Here is a 25688-nt window from a genome sequence, read left to right as displayed (position 1 = left end):
CTTGGGTTACACCCCTTCTGTGATGTATGTATGAAGTATGGAGGGGTAGTCTTGAGCTCCAGGGCAGGGAATTTAAAATGTCTATATAAGGCCTTGTGCGCCATTGTTCTGAGTTCCTCCTCCCTCCTGCATGTGGTGAGGACCCTGTTGTGCAACAGTTTAATAAAGATCAGGTTTACTAGCTGCTTTGCTTCTCAATATTCTCTGGTTGGCCTCTGTTATTTTCTCCTACCAATAGGGAACCTACGTAAGGACTCTATATTGGCTCTTGGATACCCCATAAGGGGAAAAGGGCAGATTTTTGTTCACAACAAGAGTTTCCTGGTTGACCAATCAATCAAAATGTTTATTCGGCTTTACGCCCATCATGAAACACAACACAACAAAACAAATCAAATAAGTGGACTTGTACAAACCACAAGTAGTATAACACAGTTCACTACTCACAAGGACAGATATTAGCCATTCATAAGAAAAGTTTAAGATTAAGATTAAAAATTTTAGGCACTACACTAAAATCAATATCTGATGTCATTATAGAAAATTCTTATAACTATCAATAATCAGCTAACATTCCATTCTGTCTCTTGTACGAGAGGACGGCTGTTAGGAATTTAGCAACCTGTAGGGTAATATAAGGATCCACATCTTGAAGAACCCAGGCAAGTTGTAGGTCTACTGGTTTGTCAGCCATAGGCTGGATTATGGAGTTTAGTATACTAGCACGGGCTGAACTGTACAAAGGGCAGATAAACATAACATGATGTAGAGATTCAGATGTTTCCATTTCACACGCACACATTGAAGGGACTTGGCCCTTAGTGAATCTATGTCTCAGCACGTTTGTTGGAAAGACATTGAACCTAGCTCTAATGAAGGCATATCGGTGAGACGCAGCCATAAGCGATGTTAAGTAGGACGGAGCGCGGTAGATAGGGGTTATGTCGAAATTTAACGGCGAGCAGGCTCCACCACCAGCTACGAAATTTTGGAACAGCTCCGCATCATCCAGCCTTTGATTTATACACCTTTTTGCCACATTTAGATTTCCTGGTTGACCTTTAAAGAGCCTTTTGAGCATCTTCCGAGAGGGGGTCTCCATAAATTCGTAACCAAGCAGCTGACAATACTCCTCTATGTTCTGGTACCTCTTAAACCCGCTATGATTGTGAACTCCTAGCCTATCATCTTCGTTCTCCTGAGGTTGTGATGTTGTATAGATGTATTTATAATACGTCGTAATTTATTTGGTTGTCCATAGATAAATATTTGACTGGACTAAGTTTGTATCTGCACCAGGAAGTGTGGATCGGGTTGATTATAAACGCCAGGACGATTCGTTGTTTTGCAACGGACACATTTTATCACCCTCTCGTAATCCACACGCAAATAGGCAGAGTCGCTTAGCACATCACACATAAGAGAATGGGAGAGAAACAGAGGGCTGACCTAAACTAGCCTTTCCAGTGCTTTTTCCAGCTTCCCTCTGAATAACAATAATGTTGGTACTCTTGAGGTGTCCAGCTTATGAGCATTGCCCTGGATCTACCCTACCCTGGGTGCATCCTTAACATTTGAGCTTGTCCACATGTACCCTAAGTGGCACACGGTGAGCAGTTGTTGTCAGGATCTACTCAGAGGTTGCCAGCTAAGTTGCTTTTGCCGCTTTCCCATATGGGCACCTAGCTGGCCTTATCCAGCAGTGGGGCTCTTCGGATGTTCCTATGGAGCCTCCGAGTTCAGAAGCTCCATAGGATTCCTAGGTTATTAGGGGCATTTGGTTGTTGTGAGAACAGGAAGCTGGGCTAGAAGGACCATCGGCTTCATCCTGCAGGTTATTCTTACGTTGCCACTTTGCTGAAGCTGTCAAGCAGTGCTGGCACTGGTGTAGGAAGGAACCACAGAAACCACACAGTCAGATCTTCCAACAAGGAACTCAGCAGATTTTCAGTGGCTGCCATTTGCCGATAATGCGGGCCAGTTTGAACAGTGAATGGATATTGCCGACAACTCTTGCCATTAAGCAGGTGCCGGATGGTAGCTCCATAAGACACACCTTTTTCCACCTAAAAAGTTAGGGGAAATGTCTGTGCGTCTTATGGAGCGAATGGGTGGTTGATCGCTGGCTCCCTTTCTGGCCCTGCCCCCTTGCCCAGCCCTCCATTGTTGAATGTTCTGCAGACGGAGGCTGTTTGTTTCCCCAGCGACATGTGACTGGCTGATTAGATTATCTGTCTGGAAACTGTAGAAACGGCTCCCTTTCCTTTCCTAAAGAAGCTGCAGAACTGTGAGTTGAACCCCATAAAACCAGGATTTTTTCCCTTTGCAAAGTAAGCTCAACAACTTTGAGCTGATCCTCAAAAAAACCCAAGGCTTTTACCCTTTGCAAAAGAAGCTGCACAACTGTGAGCTGATCCCCCCCCCAAAATGGGGCTTTCCCCCTTTCCTCCTCTAAAAACTAGGTGTGTCTTATGGTCAGGTGCGTCTTATGCAGCAAAAATTAACTCTTTTTAGATGAGCAGAAGGTAGGGGTGTACGAGGGAATCGTTTCCTGTTGTGTGCAGCACTGCTTCTGTTTTGCTGCAGGTCGCCTTCTGCCAAAAACGACACTGTTCATTCTGCTGCTTGCTGTGGCAGACTTACATAATTTATTACATAATGTACATTGGCGTTTTGTTATTCTGCCACTGTTAATTTCAATGCAAATGGGCAGGGGAGACTCATTGATTACGTATCGTTTGCAGATTCCATCTGAATTTTCCAATAACCCTTGCCGAAAAAGACATAGGCAGAGAACACGCTAGGATTCTTTGCTCCCTCTCACCCCCAAACATCAAAATGCTTTAGATGCTTCCTAGAATTTAACAAATAATGTCCTGTGAAGAGCCTGTGTGTCTTGTTCCGGGAAGGGAAGGTACAAAAGTTGTTGGGCCGATGGAAGAAGTTGTGTGGTTCTTTTGATCATAGCAGTATTGTAGGAAAATAAGGCATTTCATTCACAGGTGTAGGAAAGTTCCTCTTTGGCACTCAGGAAGGCATTAAAACAACAAATGCTGTCACCCAAGCAAGCAGATTTCATCAGATCTGGAACAGAGAGAGAGGAAAGAGAATCCATTAAAAATAATTCAACAAAGGTGGAATCCATGGACCTATGAATTACCCGGGCTTATCTAGAGGCATTCCCTCATCTGCTTTACACATCTGCAGAAATTAAGTCACTTACTCAGACAAAAAGCATGCCTGCATTATCAGAACTGGATGCCTGATTTAGCAAGAAGGACAGGATACCTGCTCTCTTGCAGACTAGCACAAGGCCATGTTTTTCCTGCACAAACTTTCTTTGAAATCCCGAACTGTGGAGTTGGAGGGATCTAGACCTGCCACCTACAATGCAGGAATCACAGCTCTCAACACATCCTTTGTACAGTCTGAGCAAGCAGCTTCTCCTAACAATGTCTTTTCATGAAGAATTGCCGACGAAAGAAGAATGGCAAATGAAATTAATGGACTATGCAGAATTAGATAAATGAACAGGAAGGATTCGAAACCTGCGGGATCAGAGATTCTTAGAGGGCTGGAGTAAATATCTGAGCTATTTGAAAAGCAATTGTGATAAACAGATTACGCTAGTAGGACTGCAAGAAGTTCTGTAAGGAGGACTTTGTGAACTATTGCAAGAAAGACTTTGAAAAGAATTCTTAGTTAAGGACAATTAAAAGTAATAGAGAAATTAAGAAATGCAGAACAAGTGATAAAGAACGGAAAATCTTCAGAGGCTGTTGACAGAAGTCTAAAATATTGTATAAGATAAGAAGTTATGTTAAATGATTGTTGGAAATGATATGTTAAAAAATTAATAAATATATAAAGGTAAAGGTAAAGGGACCCCTGATCATTAGGTCCAGTCGTGGCCGACTCTGAGTTTGTGGCGCTCATCTCACTTTATTGGCTGAGGGAGCCAGCGTACAGCTTCCGGGTCATGTGGCCAGCAGGACTAAGCTGCTTCTTGCGAACCAGAGCAGCGCACACAAATGCCGTTTACCTTCCCGCTGGAGCGGTACCTATTTATCTACTTGCACTTTGACGTGCTTTTGAACTGCTAGGTTGGCAGGAGCAGGGACCGAGCAATGGGAGCTCACCCCGTCATGGGGATTCAAACCACCAACCTTCTGTCCTAGGCTCTGTGGTTTAACCCACAGCACCACCCTATGTATATATAAAAAACCAATGTCTTTTCACGCTATCTCTTACAGTCAAGAACATAAGAAGCCAGCTGGTTTAGGCCAATGACCCCTCCAGTTCAGAATCCTGCTGTCGCAGTGGCCACCCAGATGCCTCTTTTGGGAAACTCGCAAGCGGGATCCAAGCAGAAGAGCAAGTTTCCAGCCACTGGGATACAGAAGCATTGCTTTCTCAGTGTAGCCTTCCCCATGAATTTGTCTAATCCTCTTCTAAAGCCTTCCAAGTCGGTGGCCATCTGCACCTCCTGTGGCAGCAAGTTCCATGTGGTTTAACCAAGCGCTGCATGAGGAAGTGCTTTCTTTTATCTGTCCTGAATATTCCAACACTTTTTTACATCTCTTCACAGTGTATTAACTTATGGTCTGTGTGTGTGGCTTGGGAGCTGCACGGTCAGGGGGAAAAACAATGCTGTCCAGGGTTGTAAAGACTGCGGAGAGAATAGCGTATTTTTCGCTCTATAACACGCACCTGACCATAACATGCACGTAGTCTTTAGAGGAGGAAAATCCGTAGGCATGCCACCCGTAGGCATTCCCTCCATAACACGCACAGACATTTCCCCTTACTTTTTAGGAGGAAAAAAGTGAGTGTTATGGTGCAAAAAATACGGTAATTGGGTGCACTCTTCCCACCTTGGATCAAATCTATGCTTCCAGGTGCCATAAGAAAGCGGCAGAGATAGTGCAGGATAGTGTGCACCCTGGAATTGATCTCTTTCAACTTCTGCCTTCTGGAAGAAGGTAAAGGGACCCCTGACCATTAGGTCCAGTCGTGGCCGACTCTGGGGTTGCGGCGCTCATCTCACTTTATTGGCCGAGGGAGCCGGCGTACAGCTTCCGGGTCATGTGGCCAGCATGACTAAGCCGCTTCTGGCGAACCAGAGCAGCGCACGGAAACGCTGTTTGCCTTCCCGCTGGAGCGGTACCTATTTATCTACTTGCACTTTGACATGCTTTCGAACTGCTAGGTTGGCAGGAGCAGGGACCGAGCAACAGGAGCTCACCCCGTCGCAGGGATTCGAACCACCGACCTTCTGATTGGCAAGCCCTAGGCTCAGTGGTTTACACCACAGCGTCATCTGCGTCCCATCTGGAAGAAGGTACAGGGTTATAAAGACCAGGACTAGCCGCCTAAGAAACAGTTTCTACGCAAATGTGATTTTGGTTTTAAACGCAGTGTAAGGTAGTCTCTATGGGAGTATATTGTATTTAATTATGGGGTATCAAAGTTTTCAGGGGGCTAACCAGGCTTGTTGGTTTTGAATGTCTGATGCAGATTTTTTTCTTCTTCCCCAATTTCCTTGTTCTTTATGGGACAATGACAATAAAGATTATCGTATCATATCGTATCGTATGTAATCCACAGGCACATTGTCAAAGCAGGTGAATACGACAAGAGCTTCTGTACCTCCTAGTGTCGCGCATCAAGGACTCGCAGGAGGACAGGTAGAGTGTGGAGGAGACTAACGAAGAACAGGACACAGCCGCAAGGGTGTAAAGGCCCGGTGGAGTCATTAGGGTGCTGCAAAAGGAAACAGAAGGCTGTGCGTTACTCCGCAAACATGGATCTTTGGTTCTAGGGCTGGCAGGGAAGGGGTCTGTATTGCTTGGAAGCTGCCACTGGCCCCCTCCAGTTGGGGCACACCCCTCACATGAATTTTCGTGCCTTCTGTCCCTGGTGCTCCTCTTCCTCCTCTTTGCCTGCTGACCTGCCCTCTCTGAGTGAGCCAGTGGCGAAAAGAGCGAGAAATCGATCTTTCAATGTGGCAGAATCCAAATCTTTGGAACATCCCTGCCTATTGACTTCAGGCAGGTGCCTTCAACTGTTCTCTTTTTGGCATCTGCAGAGAAATATTTTTGTTTGGGCAAGCCTACCCAGATGTTTAGGGATGCGGGTGGCGCTGTGGGTTAAACCACAGAGCCTAGGACTTGCCGATCAGAAGGTCGGCGGTTCGAATCCCCACAACAGGGTGAGCTCCCGTTGCTCGGTCCCTGCTCCTGCCAACCTAGCAGTTCGAAAGCACGTCAAAGTGCAAGTAGATAAATAGGTACTGCTCTGGTAGGTACCTTTACATTTACCCAGATGTTTTAGAAAGCTGGTGCAAATTTTACTCTATTATTTTAACTTTCCGAAAGTTTAATTTTTTCCTCAATGGTAATTTTTTACTTTAAACTTTTTTTGGAAACCGCTTTGAGGGTTTTTTTTTCTTTTTCTTTTTTACAACAAGCAGTGTATAAAGGTAAAGGGACCCCTGACCGTTAGGTCCAGTCATGGCCAACTCTGGGGTTGTGGCGCTCATCTTGCTTTACTGGCCGAGGGAGCCGGCGTACAGCTTCTGGGTCATGTGACCAGCATGGCAAAGCCGCTTCTGGCGAACCAGAGCAGCACACAGAAACGCCGTTTACCTTCCCGCCAGAGCAGTACCTATTTATCTACTTGCACTTTGACGTGCTTTTGAACTGCTAGGTTGGCAGGAGCAGGGACCGAGCAACAGGAGCTCACCCCGTCGCAGGGATTTGAACCACCGACCTTCTGATCGGCAAGTCCTAGGCTCTGGGGTTTAACCCACAGCGCCACCCACGTCCCCAAGCAGTGTATACATTTTATTAAATAAATAAAGAAGAGGAGGTGTTAGCCTCTATGCACATTGCCCCAGAGGAGGCATCTACTGGGCCAACCAGGAAGGAAGGGGCACACTCAGCGATGGCGTGGGGAGGGAGGACCACTAGCAGCATTCTGTACAGCAACACTCAGTGCCAGCCTCTCGACTTGCTCCTACAGAGACTTAACACCCCACTGAGGGGTGGGTGGGATTTAACCTGTAGATTCCCCAAAAAGCGACTTACTTTTTTTGTTTCTTCTATTTCTTCGAACTCATCATAATCCAATGTATCTGGAAAGGTAAAAAAAAAAAAGAAGTAAACACTTAATTTATGCATTTATTAATTTATATGTTTATTTATTAATTAATGTATTTATTAAACTGCCTTTACTGAATATGTGGATGGACAGCATGGATGATTTTTGCTCTAAAGTGCTTTGGACACTGATGTCAGCTGCAGCCGGGATTTCAACAGTCCAGCAATGAAAATCCTTGGAGGTCATAAAAGAACTGTAGAGTTGGATGGGAATGCAGGAATATACAGCTGTCCCATTCAAGGATCGAACCTGCAACCTTGGCATTATCAGCACCACGCTCTAACCAACTGAGCAGGGGATCTACAGTTGATTTTTGTGGTATACAGTCATACCGCGTGTTACGTTTGCTTCGCGTTGCCGCTTTTCAGGTTATGAACGCGGCAAACGCAGAAGTGTCTACTTCCGGGTTTGCCGCATGCGCAGAAGCGATCTGCATGCTTCGCGCATGCACAGAATTGCTCTATCGCGCATTGCGCATGCACAGTAGCAGCACTCTGCTTACGGACTTTTCGGGGTTCGAACGGCACCCCGAAACAGATCGCACTTGTAAGTACAGGTACCACTGTATAAGAACTTCAGATTTAAACCACCTAAGATACATGGGAGCAAGTGGGATGATATTTTTAAACCAGCAACTGTAGAATTTTTTTTATTACTAATGTAATTACCTGGACGTAGTTGGGGCTGGGTTTTTTGGGGGGGGTAGGGGAAAACTGTATTTGATTGCTTGTATTTGGTTATATGGGACGCGGGTGGCGCTGTGGGTTAAAGCCTCAGCGCCTAGGGCTTGCCGATCGAAAGGTCGGCGGTTCAAATCCCTGCGGCGGGGTGCGCTCCCGTTGTTCGGTCCCAGCGCCTTCCAACCTAGCAGTTCGAAAGCACCCCCGGGTGCAAGTAGATAAATAGGGACCGCTTACTAGCGGGAAGGTAAACGGCATTTCCGTGTGCGGCTCTGGCTCGCCAGAGCAGCGATGTCACGCTGGCCATGTGACCCGGAAGTGTCTCCGGACAGCGCTGGCCTCTGGCCTCTTGAGTGAGATGGGCGCACAACCCCAGAGTCTGTCAAGACTGGCCCGTACGGGCAGGGGTACCTTTACCTTTACCTTTATTTGATTATATGTTGTTCTCATATTCAACTAATAAAATATTATTATTATTTTTTAAGTATGCACTTTAACCACAGGGGAGGGGGAGAACTTCAGCTATTGCGGAAAAAAATACACATAAACCGCATGTCTCTGAGGGGTTGGACTAGAACCAGAGGGACCCTTTTAGGTCATCTGGTCTGCTGGTGGGATTTTATTTCCTATGCTTTGGGCTTAGATGCTCAAAATTCACCATCATCTTGTAAGCATTCCAAGTTGGTGGTTATCACTGCCTCCTGTGGGAGGAAGTTCCAAAAGTTAAATACAGTCGTACCTTGGATCTCAAACACCTTGGCTCCCAAACAAAGTGGCTCCCAAACGATTGAAACCCGCAAGTGAGTGTTCCGGTTTGGGAACCAGAATGTCCGACGCTGCGTCTGATTGGCTGCAGGAGCTTCCTGCAGCCAATCTGAAGCCACGCTTTGGTTTTTGAACGTTTAAAAGTCAAACGGACTTCCGGAACGGATTCCATTTGACTTCCAAGGTATGACTGTCTGCACTGTGTGAAAAAAGGCCTTTTATCTCTCCTGAATTTCCCAATTTCCAACATTCAGCTGATGAAGAAAAGGTTCCCTTGCAGCTGAAAGTTCAAAAACCGTGGCTTTAAACTGGCCCTGCCTCATTGAGGCCACCAAACCCGAGGGTCTGACCCCAAACCTTCTGACCGGTTGGGGTGATCCAGTCAAATTTGGCCAATCCATAGGCCCCAAGTGGGCCAAATGACACTCTCCACTCTGTTACAGTAGATCCTTCCAGATTATCATACCATAATAGTTGCTGTCGTTCGTGTAAAAGTCATCAAAGGTATCTGTGAGGAAAACGTTGTAAGAATACTGAAGTGAGTAACAGAAATCATTGAAGACCGGGGTACTAATTCTGAATATTGACAAATATTCCTTTCCCACTTGTGCAAAGAATAGTCGTAACGTGAATCCCCCTCTGCCACCGTTAACTCTGAGGTCAGGTCAGAACAATTAATTTAATCGTGTTTATTAATTCATTGCGTTTATATCCCAGCTTTCCACCCAAGGAGGTGTACTACATGGTTCTCCCTGCTTCTCATTTAATCCCCACAACCCCCCTGTGAGGTAGGTTAGGCTGAGAGGCAGTGACTGGCCCCCAAGGCCACACCCAGTGAGAAATTCATGGCCAAGTGGGAGGATTTGAACCCAGGTCCTAGTCCAACACTCTAACCATTACACCACACTGAAATAAAAACTGCAATGTACAATTGCAGTCATTAGAGACTTCCAGTTCCATTAATGGAACAGGCAGGTGCCAAGTATATTATTATTATTTTCTTTTTAATGGAAAATAATGAAATAAAATAAGGAACCCCATTATTATTACCATTACTATTATTATTACCTTACCCTCCCTTCACCCTAGGTTGCAACCATAAAACACAACACGGTTTAAAACGACTTACAATCACCAAAATAAGTGCGTCTTAAAAATATATCTACCTCAAGGATCAAAGCCGTTCACTGGAAGCTACAGTATACAATGCAGGTGCCAGGGCACCTTTGTGGGAGAGAGGTCCCACAACTTGGGGGCCACCACAGAGACGGCCCTCTCCCCCTGGTTTCCAAACTTTGGGGGGCCGCCCCCCTTTGTTCCATAAATCACCCTCCAGTGCCCCCTACCGTATAAAAAGCATTGTTCAGAATAACACTTTGCAGGACCCACTAAGGAAGATAATATAGTATGATACAGTTCTAAACAGTCAAAATTTTTCAAAACCCAATGAAACCAGTTTAGTTTAATGAATTCAAATGATACCAGCTTTTCAAAATCAATGACACCTCCGGAGTCCCTTGCCTCTTATCAACCCCCTAGGTAACCCCACCGACCCCCAAAAAGTGGTACCTCCCAATTTGGGAATCACTGGTCTGAATGTTACATTATGGGATGTTTTGATAAGACTTCCAATTTGTTTTCCGATGCACCTGCGAAAACACTGGTTTGTCCTACCGCTCCTGTGACTCCCTCCAAAGCACAATTTGGGAAAACCAGCATGCAAATATAATGGTTGGTGGTGATTAACGGATAGCTCTCTGTGCAGTTGTTAATACTCCCCTTAAAATTGCCAAAGTCTGACGGATTTTCTTACCGTTGATGTAAAAGGAGTAATTCTGGCCGGCTTCTTCGAAACGTATAGTCACGCCAGCGGTGCTCCTTTCTAAGAAAGCAAAATTTCAAGCCTGTGAGCACGACATAAGAGATTTGTTCCGGATATTGACAAATGCCTCCTCTACACACAAGCCATTGGGGTCATGGCCCAGATACAGAATCCTTAAGAGTCCTCCGATGATGGCATCCTTGATGATGGGTCATATCCTTGGTCTGCCCCATGCTGTGCCATGGTCCCTGGCACCTGCATCTCTTTCCCTGAACCCCAAGGAAAATACCTCTGCTCCCAGACCTATGCTGATCAGTCCAAATACTTCCTTAATAGTAATAATAATAATATTAATTTTTTTTATTTATTCCCCACCCTTCCCAGTTTAAAATCTGGGCTCAGGGCAGCTAACAGCAAATATAAAACATTGATTAAAATGCGACTTAAAAACAGCATAAAACAGCATAGAATACAACACAAAATGCAGCATCAATATCAATAATACAGTGGTACCTCGGGTTAAGTACTTAATTCATTCTGGAGGTCCGTTCTTAACCTGAAACTGTTCTTAACCTGAAGCACCACTTTAGCTAAAGGGGCCTCCTGCTGCCGCTGCGCTGCCAGAGCACAATTTCTGTTCTCATCCTGAAGCAAAGTTCTTAACCCGAGGTACTATTTCTGGGTTAGAGGAGTCTGTAACCTGAAGCGTATGTAACCTGAAGCGTATGTAACCCGAGGTACCACTGTATTCAAAAATTCAGGGGTCATTTTTGAAAAAAACAAAAGAAAAACCCAGTCAGTAGACACTGAATGATATCCAGGGCTAACTGGCCAAGTTGGTCTACGAGGGCCAGCAAGGAGGTGTGTGAATAAGAATTTAAATGTGGGGTCCCAGAAAGGGTTTCTTCATAGAAGAGGAAAGGAAAAAGGGAATAGAGGATCGGGTTAATTCAAATTGAAGGCCAGGCGGAATAGCTCTGTCTTACAGGCCCTGCAGAAGGAGATCAGGTCGTGCAGGGACCTAGTCCCATCGGACAGAGCATTCCACCAGGTCGGAGCCATCACTGAAAAAGCCCTGGCCCTGGTGGAGGACAGTCTGACTTCCTTAGGACCCAGGACCTTTAAGCAATTATTATTCGTGGACCTTAGGGTCCTCTGCGGGACATACCAGGAGAGGCGGTCGCATAAGTACGAGGGTCCTAGGCCTTAGCGAGTCAGGAGATTCTTGAGGAGATATCACAGCACATAGTTCCATCGAAGAACTTGCTTCAACATTACACAGTGATGGCCAGCAGGTTGGAGGCACTCCAAGGAGGACTGGACAAATTAACAGAGGAGAACGCTACCAATACCTATTAACCACGATGGCTTCTGAATACTAGGTGCTGGAAACAGCAGGAAGAGCGAGGGCTCCTGTGCTAGGGTCCTGTTTGCAGGCTTTCCATAATGGGCATTTGGTTGGCCAATGGGAGAACAGGATGCCGGACTGAATGGGCCATTGGCCCAATCCAGTAGGATTTTCTTATCTCCTCAGGGATCTCCTGTCAAGAGCACAGCTCCACAGCTTGAACCCCCAGTCCTCAGAATAAGGCAATGGCTGCAGAGGAAACTATCAGGCCTTTAAATGTCCAGATGCAGGATTTAGTCAGTGATCTCTAGTCAATGAATACATAGACAAGGCTATAACTATTTGCAGGAGTTGGTCTAGATGCCCCTTCTTTTTATTTTATTTTTATTTTGATAAAGTAATAATCATAAGCTATGGTTTTCCCAGTAGTGATGTATGGAAGTGAGAGCTGGGCCATAAAGAAGGCTGATCGCCGAAGAATTGATGCTTTTGCATTATGGTGCTGGAGGAGACTCTTGAGAGTCCCATGGACTGCAAGAAGATCAAACGCATCCATTCTTAAGGACATCAGCCCTGAGTGCTCACTGGAAGGACAGATCGTGAAGCTGAGGCTCCAGTACTTTGGCCACCTCATGAGAAGAGAAGACTCCCTGGAAAAGACCCTGATGTTGGCAAAGATGGAGGGCACAAGGAGAAGGGGACGGCATAGGACGAGATGGTTGGACAGTGTTCTCGAGGCATGAGTTTGACCAAACTGTGGGAGGCAGTGGAAGACAGGAGTGCCTGGCGTGCTCTGGTCCAGGGGGTCACGAAGAGTCAGACACGACTAAATGACTAAACAACAACAATAAGAATAAATAAGAATAAAAAATGTGCACCCCACCACCGAGAGCATTCCATTGTAGCTATGCAGCCTCCCAAAATGTCAACACCTCTTGTAATGGTTTGACCCCTTCCCGTTTTTATCAGTACAAATTCTACAAACGCCCTCCATAACTCCTCAAAATCATTTCTCCTGCGTATTCCCCGTCTTACCTTAATGACTCGTTAATTTATCATGAATAAGATGCCCCTATGATGCCATGAATGGCTTCAGGACACTGCTGAGGCAACTTGCATGTTCTGCCTCAACCGCAGGGTTGCTGACCGTGGTCCTGATACCCACACTTTGGTCCCTCTCCAAGGTGCTGATCTTGCCTTGCCTCCCCTTCCTGTCTGCCTGGAACCCTGGGACAACTGACCCCTTCCTCTTTCTTAAGCCATCATGTATCTGTGTGCATGTGGATCCGGACCATTTATTTATAAATTCATTTCCTATAAAATCCTCAGGCTGTCATTTTATAACATTTACCTATGTTGTTGTTTAGTCATTCATTCGTTCATAATTACCTATAATTATGCATAAAAATAACACATGGGGAGACAAATCCTTATTCATGTATCCACACCAGTGGCCTCTGGCTCAATAATCCAACCACCTCTCAAAGTTCCCAGCAGGACTGAAATTGAGTAAGCCAGAGATGGCTTGGTTTAGTCAATTTCACCCCTACATTGCTTGATCGTAGGAATATTTCTGTCAAGGGCCAATCGATTTCCCCAGGAACACTTACTAAAGAGTTCTTCATGCTCTCCATCATAGCTGCTAAGTGGATATCGATTGTAATTACATTTTTACATTTTGTTATTTTTCTATTATTGTGGCACGCTGCCTGGAGATGCTTACATGACAAGTAGTATATATGTGGGTTTTTTTAATAAAGGAAAATAAAGGCACCACCCACCAGATATTACAGAACAATTTAAGATTGCAATTCCAAACTGATGAGCCTGATACCTGCAGTTCTGTTCTTTTTAATATATATATATTTTAATGAAAGATTTCTTGGTTTACAAAAGTATGGGCAATGTCTCTTTTTTCAAGTTTCATTTGCTGAGACATTAGCGTTACATTAGGAAGAAAAGGGGGAAAGAGGTAGAGGGGGGAATGGTGAGTGGAGTGCGGTTGGGTGGCAATGCTTCTATTCTACTTAGTGTATGTGTGTGTGATGGCCTGGGACTCGGGTTTGGACTCGGAACCAGAGGAGTCTCAGTCCGCACCGGATCCTCTGCCTCAGGCAGCATCTGAACCGAGTCTGGGGCCTGATCCTGAAGAGTCCCAGTCTGCACAGGTTCCCCTGCAACAAGCACTAGCTGGGCCGAGTCCGGGACCTGAGCCTGCCCTGGCTCCAGATGTGGGGATGACCTCGTTGCCTTCAGCTGGGCCGTCACTTACAGCTGCTCCACTACCGGTTGGGTCAGGGGAGGCTGAGGCGGCCCCTGGGTCTAGTAACCCACCGACGTCTCCCGAGCTGCAGAGACTGAGGTCTGAGAGAAGGAGAGGCCTGAGTACTCGCAGGAGGAGTGCTCGCCTTTGGGCGAGACAGGGAGGTGAGTCGCTGGGGGATCAGGACCGGCCGTTACCCCATCAGAGATAAAAGGCTGCTGGAGCAACATTGCTGCATGCTGGAACCTGCCTGTTGCTGTGTGCCTGACCTAGCCTGGTTTCCTGCTTTGGCTCTGTTGGACTGACTCCTTATGGAATCCTTGGATTTGGGACCAGACCTGGACCGCGTTGCTCAGGTTAACCCCCAGGCCCAGCATAGTGTGGGGTTTTGTGTCAGTGTCACCTGTGTGGGTTCTCTTTACTATTTGCCTATATTCCTTTGGTGGTGAGAGAGGTTGGGGTTGGCCTAGGGCAGGGGTCTGCAACTTTTTCAGGGGGCTGGTCCACAGTCCCTCAGGCCTTGTGGGGGGCCAGGCTGTATTTTGAAAAAAAACAATGAACAAATTCCTATGCCCCACAAATAACCCAGAGATGCATTTTAAATAAAAGGACACATTCTACTCATGTAAAAACACGCTGATTCCCGGACCATCCACAGGCTGGATTGATAAGGCAATTGGGCTGCATCCAGCCCCTAGGCCTTAGTTTGCCCAACCATGGCCTAGGCTGTGGTCTTTGATTGGCTATGGTGAACTTTGATTTCATGTGTGTGACTGGGGTGGGTCTGTTTTTTTATCAGGTTAGCCAGATAGATTCATATGCTGTTGGCGGGTTCTTGTTGTCTTGTTGGGCTGTGTATGTGATAAACGGTTGGAGAACAGACAAAGGTGTCACGGGCTTTGAAGACCCTCAAACTCAGGACTCAAGGGGGAAACGTGCTAAGAGGAAGGCACGCTTGGCAAACCCTCACCGTGATCAACTCCCGCCCGGTAACCAATGTCCCCACTGTGGAAGGACGTGTGGATCCAGAATTGGCCTCCACAGTTACTTACGGACTCATTGCTAAAACCGTGTTTATGGAAGACAATCTTACTCGGCTACGAATGATGGCCAAAGAAGGAGAAGAAGAAGTAGCGATAAAGGGTATCCATACCCTTTATGGATGAAGGCGTCTTCTATTTGTCCCCATGCCAGTTTCAGTTTCAGTTTGTTGGTTAGTTTTTCTAATAAGGCTGTTTCCCAGACTATTTGATACCATTGGTCCATGCTTACTCCTGACAGGTCTCTCCAGTGTCTGGCTATGATGCTTCTGGCTGCTGAGAGAGTAGGTGGGTTATGAGCTCTTTGTGTTGCGAATGAGCATTATTGTCTTGGAAGATGTTTAGTAGTGGCAATTCTGGGGTGACTTCTAATGCAGTCATACCTCATGTTACGTCCGCTTCATGTTACGTTCTTTCAGGTTACGTCCAGCGGTGACCCGGAAGTATCAGAAAGGGTTATTTCCAGGTTTCGCTGCTTGCACATGTGCGGAAGCACAAAATGACGTCATGCGCAGAAGCAGCGAATTGCAACCCGCGCGTGCGCAGACGCGCCGCTGCAGGTTGTGCTCTTTTCATGTTATGAACGGGCCTCCGGAACGGATCCCGTTCGCAACCAGAGGTACCACTGTACTTGCTTAGTTATTCAGCATATTTCTTGTATGATTGATGTCCAGATCTGCAGTTCTGCTCTGAGCAAGGGCTAAGACTGGATGCAACTCGTAAATGTTAGTCCTGTTTGGACTACTGCAATGCGCTCTATGTGGGGCTACCTTGGAAGGTGACCCGGAAACTACAAATAATCCAGAATGCAGCAGCTAGACTGGTGACTGGGAGCGGCTGCCGAGACCACATAACACCGGTCTTGAAAGACCTACATTGGCTCCCAGTACGTTTCCGAGCACAATTCAAAGTGTTGGTGTTGACCTTTAAAGCCCTAAATGGCCTCGGCCCAGTATACCTGAAGGAGCGTCTCCACCTCCATTGTTCTGCCCAGACGCTGAGGTCCAGCGCCGAGGGCCTTCTGGCGGTTCCCTCACTGCGAGAAGCGAAGCTACAGGGAACCAGGCAGAGGGCCTTCTCAGTGGCGGCGCCCGCCCTGTGGAACGCCCTCCCATCAGATGTCAAAGAGATAAACAACTACCTGACATTCAGAAGACATCTTAAGGCAGCCCTGTTCAGGGAAGTTTTTAATGTGTGACATTTTAGTGTATTTTTTGGTCTCTGTGGAAGCCACCCAGAGTGGTTGGGGAAACTGCTGCCACTGGTTCCGATTTGAAAGAGAGGTAGAGCTGGGTACCATCTGCATACTGACTCCTCCCTGAACTTCCTTCCCTTTCTAGTCATGTGTTTTGCCGGGTCGGGTGACTTGTGATGTCCGGGGGTTTCCCTTCCTTGCCACTTGCTGTGAAAGTTGTTTCCCTTCTTCGTCTTAAGGAATTTCCCTCATTCTTTACCTCTGACAGTCCTTGGTTGGGAGCCCAACCGTCAACTTCTTATTTATTGCATAAGATCTCATATTCATCTTGATCGTTAAAACTAATCTCAAAGTGGCTTACCCCCCAAAAAAGAGAGGAAGAAAACAAAACAGTAAAACGACAGTTTTTCAGCATTTAAAAAAAGTAAAAAAATCAGTGGTGAGCTGAAAACCAAATTAAAATGCTGTCAATAATCTACCGGTACATATCTGGATAGGCGCGTCCCAACAAAAGTAGTTTTTAAGAAGGTGCTGAACAAAGTATACAGCTTTATAGCTCAGTTGGTAGAGCGTGAGATTCTGAATCTCACGGTCCTGGGTTCAAGTCCCACACTGCGCAAAAGATTCCTGCATTGCAGGGGTTAGTCTAGATGACCCTTGTGGTCCCTTTCCAACTCTACAGTTCTATGATTCTATGTCAATAGGCAGGGAGTTCCAAAGTATGGGTGCATCTTCTGAACTCTCTCCCCCTTGGTACACCTTAGAATTCGTCTGGTTTGTTTCGAAGAGGCGCAGCCTTAGCATATGTACATGCTCATTCGGGATTAAATTAAATGCAGAGCCATTAAAGGCAAGTTCCTTGGGGATCTTCTGCTCATTTATGAAGTCAGTTTGACCTGATGCTTCTTCTTCATTCTGCCCAGAGAGCAGTTTCACAGGCATCCTGAGTCAGCTCTGTGCTTCCCAGCTCATCGCCTTAATCTTCTTCTTCTTTGGCGATCCCTCGTAGCCGAGTAAGACTGTCTTCCATAAACACGGTTTTAACAATGAGTCCGTAGGTGACTGTGGAGGCCAGTTCTGGATCCACACGTCCTTCCACAATAGGGACATTGGTTTCTGGGCAGGAGTTGATCACAGTGTGGATTTGCCAAGCGTGCCGTCCTCTTAGCACATTTATCCCTTGCGTCCTGAGTTCGAGTGTCTTCAAAACCCATGACACCTTTGGTAAAGGCTGTTCTCCAATTGGAGCGCTCACAGGCCAGTGTTTCCCAGTTGTCAGTGTTTATACTACATTTTTTTAGATCTGCCTTGAGACAGTCTTTAAACCTCTTTTGCTGACCACCAGCATTACAATTTCCATTTTTAAGTTCGGAATAGAGTAGTTGCTTTGGAAGACGATCATCAGGCATTCGCACAACATGTCAGCCTGCACAAAACCCAGCCAGCTCCAGAACAGAATATAGTAAAACTACCCCAAATCTGAAAGCAACAAGGATCCATTCAACTGGGAAATAAATGCAAGGACTTAAAGAGAGCCCTGCCACTGAATGAGGCCAAAGGGGACCCATCCAGTCCAGTCTCCTGTTTTCTCAATGGCCGGTCAAATGCCCCAAATGTGAAGCCTAAAGCATGGTGTTGAGTGAAACAGCAACTCTCCTGATTTTTTGGAAACTGGCATTCAGTTAATATCTGCACCATATATATATTAAGGCACATTTACTACACATTTGGGACGCGGGTGGCGCTGTGGGTTAAACCACAGAGCCTAGGACTTGCCAATCGGAAGCTCGGCGGTTCAAATCCCCGCGACGGGGTGAGCTCCCGTTGCTCGGTCCCTGCTCCTGTCAACCTAGCAGTTCGAAAGCACGTCAAAGTGCAAGTAGATAAATAGGTACCGCTGTGGTGGGAAGGTAAACGGTGTTTCCATGTGCTGCTCTGGTTTGCCAGAAGCGGCTTAGTCATGCTGGCCCCATGACCCGGAAGCTGTACGCCGGCTCCCTCGGCCTGTAAAGCGAGATGAGCGCCGCAACCCCAGAGTCGGCCACGACTGGACCTAATGGTCAGTGGTCCCTTTACCTTTTTTACTACACATTTAAAGCACATTGTGCCACCCCCAAGAATTCTGGGAACTGTAGTTTGTTAAGGGTGCTGGAAATGGCAAACTACGGTTTCCAGGGTTCTGTTTTTTGGGGGAAGGACACACCATGTGCTTTAACTGTGAGCTGAACGTGCTTTCAATATACGGAATGGCTGTGACCTCAGAAGCGTTCTGCCTTCTGCTGCAGATTAAACTCTGCCCCCTGCCGAAAGCCTTAACTGCTCTTGTGCTCAGATCCTACTTGGAGGTTTCCCAATGAGTCATGAGAACAGGAGGTTTTGCTTATGCTCTTATGCTATTAGTGTTTTCGGATGATGTTATGGCCTTTGGCTTGTGCAATAAATGTTTATCTTCTGGCTAACTGGATGTTTCACAAGACTTTCTCTAGAAACAAATCAACTTATGGCTTCTCCGTGACTTTATAAAATATTATCTATAACTTTCCTTGATGGTACCTGGGAGGAAAGTCATAACGTTCCCCACCCCGAGTAAATGAGTAACTACTTCCCATTTCATTTTCTTTTTCAAAAGCTGCTAAAATGACATTTGAGAGTAAAATTATAACTAATCAATTCTGTCCGTCCGTCCCCCAGCTGCCTGCCTAAACGATTCATTCCTTCTCATTCCCTTAAAAAAGAAACGAATAACCTGCTAAAAATGAGTTGGTAAAGTTTGCCTGATTGCAAAGCGAAATAAAAACAAAGATGCTCTTTTAAAGAAAAACCGTAGCTTTTAAATGGCTTTCCTAGGTCCGAGTACTCATTCAGATGTTTTGAGACTCAAAAAAAGCCTTGTGGTTATACCTAAGTGGGTGCAATGTCCAAACTTGCTCCATAAGCCGGTCTGTTTGGGACAGTCACCCGTCTGCCTGAAATCTCACTGGGTCAAAGAAAACAAGCAAAAGGCAAAAACGACAAGTCCAAACCTCCTGAATGAAGGAGATGCAAGAGATCAGGCAACCTACCTACAAAACTCTGAAGGATAGCCGTGAGCAGGAATAAGGCTCCCATTTTCACGCCTGCCATTGTTCAGACGTCCGGAGGGTCTGTCAGAGCACTCCTTAGCTGAGGAACAATGCGACTGCTCCTTTCGCTGTCTTAACAGGAAACAACACCAGTCACCACCACCCTCTATTGTGAAACAGAAAAGGCTGGATGCGAAGGGGCTTTTTCGCTTTGACCAAATAAAATCTCCCAAGATCTTTTTCTGGAGAAACCCGTGTTGTGCAATCTTCATTTTGGGTAGGCCAAGGAAAAGGGTGTAACCCCTCCAAGGAAAGATGTTTTCTTGCAGGGGACGAATGTTTTCTTTTCACCTCTGCCACTTATGATCATTACAGGGTTACATTTTGTCCGGTTCAGAGTAGACTCACATTTTTGTTGTTGTTTTGTATCCCGTGCTAGTCCTGTTCTGAGTAGACTCCCTGAAATTAATGGACCTAAGTTGGTCTGGTTTATTCATTAATTCTGCTCTTGAGTAGAACTATCACTGGATACAAATTGCTTTCGACTGCTTTTAATAGGGAATCTTAAAATGTTGTCACCCATGCTGGGACCTGACGGGTAATACATTGAAACTTTGCTTATTTATTTCTGCAGAAGGAATCGTCTTGATTAGCAGGAGCAACATTTTGTAAGTATTCCTATTGCTTTAATGGATTTCTAGCCCAATGCTTAGGGATTATTCCATGGAAAGAGAAAACTTTAGGCCCCAGATGTTGATGGACTCCAAATCCCATCAGCTCCAGGAGTCAGTGTGGCTCATAAGAACATAGGAAGAGCTTGGCTGCTGGATCAGGCCCAAAGGAAGCCCATCCAGTCTAGCATCCTGTACTCACAGTAGCCACCCCATAGCTGTCAACTTACAGATTTGAAAATAAGGGACCAGCGGCCTCGAAAATAAGGGATCAGCAGCCAAAATAAGGGATTTCCCGGCCACAGGTATGTTCAACTTCTGAGCCAAAGGCAGAAAGCCCAGCCAGCAGCCAAGAGAAGCCTCAAGCGGTGGTTCCCACAGCGCAGCAACCCGGCAAAGGGGATGCAGTAAGGAAAACCACCGTCACCTCTCCGCTGGGAAGCGCTGAGCAAGGGTGAGTCCCCAGGCAATGCGGCTGATTTGATCGGCGCAAGGCATGCAAGCTCCACCTCCCAGTCGTTCTTAGACTCCTTATTGGGTGAGCAACGCAGCCAAGCAACACAGCTGGAGCCTCCCTCCTCTCTGGCCGGCAGGGAGGGAGGGAGAGGAGCTGCTTCCTTTGAAACCCGGGAAATTTAAGGGACATCATCAATAAGGGACAGCAGGGGGACACGGCGCTGGGATAAGGGAGTTTCCCACCAAATAAGGAACAGTTGACAGCTATGAGCCACCCAGGTGAGTGCACTCTCTCATCCTGGGGTTTCTAGCAACTGATATTTGGACGCATTCCTGGCCCCAAACATGGTCAGGGATAATGGAAGCTGTAGTCTAGCTGCTGCCAGTCAGTGTAGACAACACTGAATGCTCTGGTTCAGCATAAGGCAGATTTCTTATGTCCCTATGTATAATGGTGAGCAAAAGTCACATGATTTCTTTTTTCTTCTTCTTTAGGAAGCAAAGTTTAAGGATGAAACAGGAAATTGCAAAGGTCAAATGTATGGCGTGTTGGTCGAGCCCGAGTACGTTTTGATGTCTTCATTACTTCCTTTATAGGTTTTCAGAGGAGTTTCGTTTCCCTCTATGGGGTGCGGGCTGAGTTGGTTATTTGCCAGCGGGTTTTCGTGGCTGGGGTTCAGAGTTCAATTCATTTTTGAGGGGGTCTTGAGTGCTCCCTCCCTCAGAGAAGCCTGCTTTTCTGTGTGAATCTCAAATTTGATATTGTTTGGTCCAAGGCCACCGCTGCTTCTGCAGCCTCAATCCCAGGGGGGTGGGGAGGCGAGCCCTGGAGCACATACTCACACAGAGTGGCAACCGGGCACTGTCCTCTGAGAGCCAGAAAACTCCACTGTGTCTTGTATACAGAAGCATGTTGCCTTCAGCACGGGAGGAAGAGCACATAGCCATTGTTGCTAGTAGCCATTAATAGCCAGTATGTTTCCGAGCACAATTCAAAGGGTTGGTGCTGACCTTGAAAGCCCTAAACGGCCTCGGTCCTGTATACCTGAAGGAGCGTCTCCACCCCCATCGTTCAGCCCGGACAATGAGGTCCAGGGTCAGAGGCAGTCGATCTGGATTCCTAGGTTCTCAGGGGTATTTAGCCACTGGGAGAACAGGAGGCTGGACTCAATGGGCTTCCTTTGGCCCAATACCTCCAGTTCAGAGACAGCCTATCTAACACCATCTAACACTGGCCCTGAAATACCTACATTGGTTCCCAGTACGTTTCCGAGCACAATTCAAAGTGTTGGTGCTGACCTTGAAAGCCCTAAACGGCCTCGGTCCTGTATACCTGAAGGAGCGTCTCCACTCCCATCGTTCAGCCCGGACACTGAGGTCCAGCTCCGAGGGCCTTCTGGCAGTTCCCTCCCTGCGAGAAGTGAGGCTACAGGGAACCAGACAGAGGGCCTTCTTGGTAGTGGCACCCGCCCTGTGGAACTCCCTCCTACCAGATGTCAAAGAGATAAACAACTACCTCACATTCAGAAGACATCTTCAGGGAAGTTTTTAATATTTAACGCTGTACTGTTTTTAACACTTGATTGGGAGCCGCCCAGAGTGGCTGGGGAAACTCAACCAGATGGGCGGGGTATAAATAATAAATTATTATTATTATTATTATTATTATTATTATTATTATTATTATATTTATTTATTTATTTATTTATTTATTTATTTGTCCTCAGTGAATTTGTCTAGTCTTCCTTTAGAACCCACCTTGTTTTTTTTGTGAATATTTTGTAAAACTGTTTTTAATATTGCATTTTAATGTTGTTGTTATTATTAATTAATTAAAATTTATCAAATTCATTAAATCCTTCATCCGAGGATCACAGGGCAGTTTACAATATAAAATCACAGTATTTCCCCTCCAGAATGTAACTCACCTTAGGGCAAAGAGGGGGCAATCAATGTTTGTTAATTCTAGACATGTTTACACCACTTAATTGTAATTACAAACCTCAGATCAGTTTAGAGGGGGGGGAATAAAAGAATAAAAGTATCAATAAGAAAAACCAACAATTTAAAAGTTTCAGAAAATTAAATGGCAATGATCTAAAAAAACCCTCTCACCAACTTCCTTAAAAGCTCGGCAGACTTGTCTAAACAATGTTTTTAGCAGGCTCCGACAGTGCAGTGATCTCAATAGCCTGGCATTCCAATGGGAATAATAATAATAATAATAATAATAATAATAATAATGTGTGAATGCCTCAGCTTAGTGATCCACTGTGTGAAGAAGTCTTTCTTTATATAACTTTTATTAAATTTTCTAATTTACATTTCAAAATATTCATTTAAACAACCTTAAATCAATGATTTCCCTTCTTCTCTTTTCCGTGGTTCATTTTGCATACCATACATCCCTGCATATTTTACATGAACTAACTAAACCCCTCAGTAATCCATTGTTACGTCCATCAGAACTTATTTACACTGTTGAATTTATCGTAATTTGAACAAGCCTTTTCTTTTTGCCCATCCTGGGTCTCCCAATCTACAGTTTGACTGGGCGGCTCTGTTGTGTTTTGTATATGGGTTCGGACCCTGTTCTTACGGTTTCATAAGAGGATTGGACAGATCCATGGAAGCAAAAGCTATTGAGGGCCACCGGCCACAACGGCTGTGCTCTGCCTCCACCATCAGAGGCATGAACGCTTCTGAATCGCAATGTTCGGGTCCTGCTTGTTGGATTTGCACAGGCACCTGGTTCGCCACTTTGAGAACAGGGGGCTGGGCTAAGCAAGCCATTAGGATGATCCAGCAAACCCTCCAGGTGTCCCAGTCTTCCAGGATTTGCAGAAGCCATCACAGTTTCTGATTTGCCCTGGAATATCCCGCTTTTCCCCTTGCGACGAGCCTGTTTTCATCAGAGAAATGCTGGAGGGTATGGGCAGACTCTGGATCTTATGTTCTTATGAGCCTTTATGCTAGTACAGTGGTACCTCTGGTTAAGAACTTAATTCGTTCCGGAGGTCCGTTCTTAACCTGAAACTGTTCTTAACCTGAAGCACCACTTTAGCTAATGGGGCCTCCCGCTGCCGCCGCTGCGCGATTTCTGTTCTCACCCGGAAGCAAAGTTCTTAACCCGAGGTACTATTTCTGGGTTAGTGGAGTCTGTAACCTGAAGCGTCTGTAACCTGAAGCGTCTGTAACCCGAGGTACCACTGCATAGTGGGTGGGATGTTTTCTGGGAGGGGCAGGAAACCTCTTGCGGCTGCCCCTGGCAATACAGCAAGCCCACCTGAGAGACTTCAAAAGCGAGCGGTACTTACATGTCTGGAGGGAATTCAAGAAGCAGCCACAAGCGACAGACCTCAGGAATGCAGCTCAGCTCAGTTAAACTGAAAGCGAAAGTGGATCTCAGCACACAGAGAGGAGGAGGAGGAGGAGGGTCGGAGGGGGGGAGGCCTGTGGAGAAAGAACAGAAACTGCATCTAAATTTGGGTTCTGGGGAATTTTGGAGGGCTGGTTCAATCTCGGCGCATTGGCCCAACAGCCAGAGTTGAAAATTGTACGCACTTATTTATTTAATGAAGATTTTTGCAGCACTTGGTTGTAAAAAACCCCCGAAACAACGCCTCTTTTGCCGAATTGTTGGAATCCTCCGTGCGTCTTATTTGCTATGGTTTTAATAAAACGAAAGGAAACCTCAAAGCAGTTTACCAAACAGCGAACCAATAAAGCAAATTCCAGCAAGCCTGCAACTCCCATGGGGTCAATGTTCCAGGATCTCCCTGCCTCTTGATATCTGGCAACTCTAATCTTCTCGGCACACAATACAAAGCATATTTATTAAGGCAAAGTTTGTCCAGACATGCAGAACGTCAGCATGTGTTTTAATCTGGTGTTTATTGCCGGCTTTTTAAGGGTTTAAAAATACAGTAAGCCCGCAACTTATACGCACATTTAACGTGTGCATTCATCTTTATGTGTGTGGCAAAAAATAATAATTTTTAATTAAAAAGGGGGCAGTATTCCAAGAAAGGGACACGGGTGGCGCTGTGGGTTAAACCACAGAGCCTAGGACTTGCCGATCAGAAGGTCGGCGGTTCGAAACTCCATGACGGGGTGAGCTCCCGTTGCTCAGTCCCTGCTCCTGCCAACCTAGCAGTTTGAAAGCACGTCAAAGTGCAAGTAGATAAATAGGTACCACTCTGGCGGGAAGGTAAACGGCGTTTCCGTGCACTGCTCTGGTTCGCCAGAAGCGGCTTAGTCATGATGGCCACATGACCCAGAAGCTGTACGCCGGCTCCCTCGGCCAATAAAGCGAGATGAGTGCCGCAACCCCAGAGTCGGTCACGACTGGACCTAATGGTCAAGGGTCCCTTTACCTTTACCTTTATTCCAGGAAAAATGACTTTGGCCATCCCAACCGCCATCGAACCCAAAGTGTTTTGTCTATGTGCAATCTTGTATTTCAAAATGTTGCCACACTAACGCATCAATTTCTTACAAATGAGGAATAAGAATTACCGGTATGAGGCAACTGTAACATTGCCAATTCTGCCAACCGAAGCGGTCTAATGGGTGAATATGGTCTAAGACAATCTCGCAGGTACATTCATCCCAAGCTCTTAAGGGCTTTAATATTCGAACAGTAACACCTTGAACTTGGCCGGGAAGCAAATCGGCAGCCAGTGTAGGTCTCTGAGCACAGGTGGCATATAAGCTACTGAGAGTTATAGACCAGTCCCCTCTGGAGAGCCAAAAGTTCCCCCATGCCCAGTCTAAATGAAACCTCCATGTACAGCAGCAGTCTACCTCTGAGCAAATGGATGCAAAGCACCCAGTGAAAGCTTGTCTCTGTTCACTGCTGAACCCACTGGCTGGAATGAAGATGGAATGAAATCCGTGCTATCGGCGGCCCGATCCACAAACGTGCTCCTTGTGTTTGTTGCTGCGTGATTCAGATTTCTGGAAAAGGGAGAGGAAACTTGGTGTGTGTGTGTGTGTGTGTGTGTGTGTGTGTGTGTGTGTGTGTGTTGTTTGCTCTTAAGTGTTTGTGCTGGATAATTCAGCTGCTATCTGTCCGGAACTAGGTATGACATAGTTTCATTGTTTAAGGAAGGGGCTGATTGCTAAAGCAGAAAACACCTGCAGGAGTTAGAGGCTTCTTGGAGGAAGTGAAATCCTCCTCCTCTTCTTCTTTTTCCCCTTCCAGGAAATGAAGTAAGCCCAGC

The 25688-nt window shown here is 46.1% G+C and overlaps 1 protein-coding gene and 1 non-coding gene across 3 annotated transcripts; one reads left to right on the top strand and one right to left on the bottom strand.

The window, feature by feature from the left end:
- Nucleotides 1-325: 325 nt before the first annotated feature.
- Nucleotides 326-23893, bottom strand: LOC144325790 (uncharacterized). Of its 2 annotated transcripts, none has more exons than XM_077920132.1 (7): nucleotides 23781-23893; nucleotides 19337-19468; nucleotides 10420-10488; nucleotides 9073-9114; nucleotides 7089-7135; nucleotides 5650-5763; nucleotides 326-3084 (listed from the first exon to the last, which is right to left on the bottom strand). In XM_077920132.1, the coding sequence occupies exons 2-6, from the start codon at nucleotides 19395-19397 to the stop codon at nucleotides 5653-5655; spliced, it is 330 nt and encodes a 109-aa protein (XP_077776258.1). In that variant the 5' UTR covers nucleotides 19398-19468; nucleotides 23781-23893; the 3' UTR covers nucleotides 326-3084; nucleotides 5650-5652. The 2 variants fall into 2 exon arrangements, with proteins under 2 accessions (XP_077776258.1, XP_077776259.1); XM_077920133.1 differs by having other exon boundaries at nucleotides 19337-19464.
- TRNAQ-CUG (transfer RNA glutamine (anticodon CUG)) lies at nucleotides 16825-16894 on the top strand. The gene has a single exon. It is a non-coding gene; the product is annotated as a tRNA-Gln (tRNA).
- Nucleotides 23894-25688: the final 1795 nt, after the last annotated feature.

The sequence above is a fragment of the Podarcis muralis genome, chromosome 16 (assembly GCF_964188315.1).
Source record: "Podarcis muralis chromosome 16, rPodMur119.hap1.1, whole genome shotgun sequence".
In the NCBI taxonomy this organism is placed as follows: domain Eukaryota; kingdom Metazoa; phylum Chordata; class Lepidosauria; order Squamata; family Lacertidae; genus Podarcis; species Podarcis muralis.
This window is presented reverse-complemented; position numbering and strand designations above follow the sequence as displayed.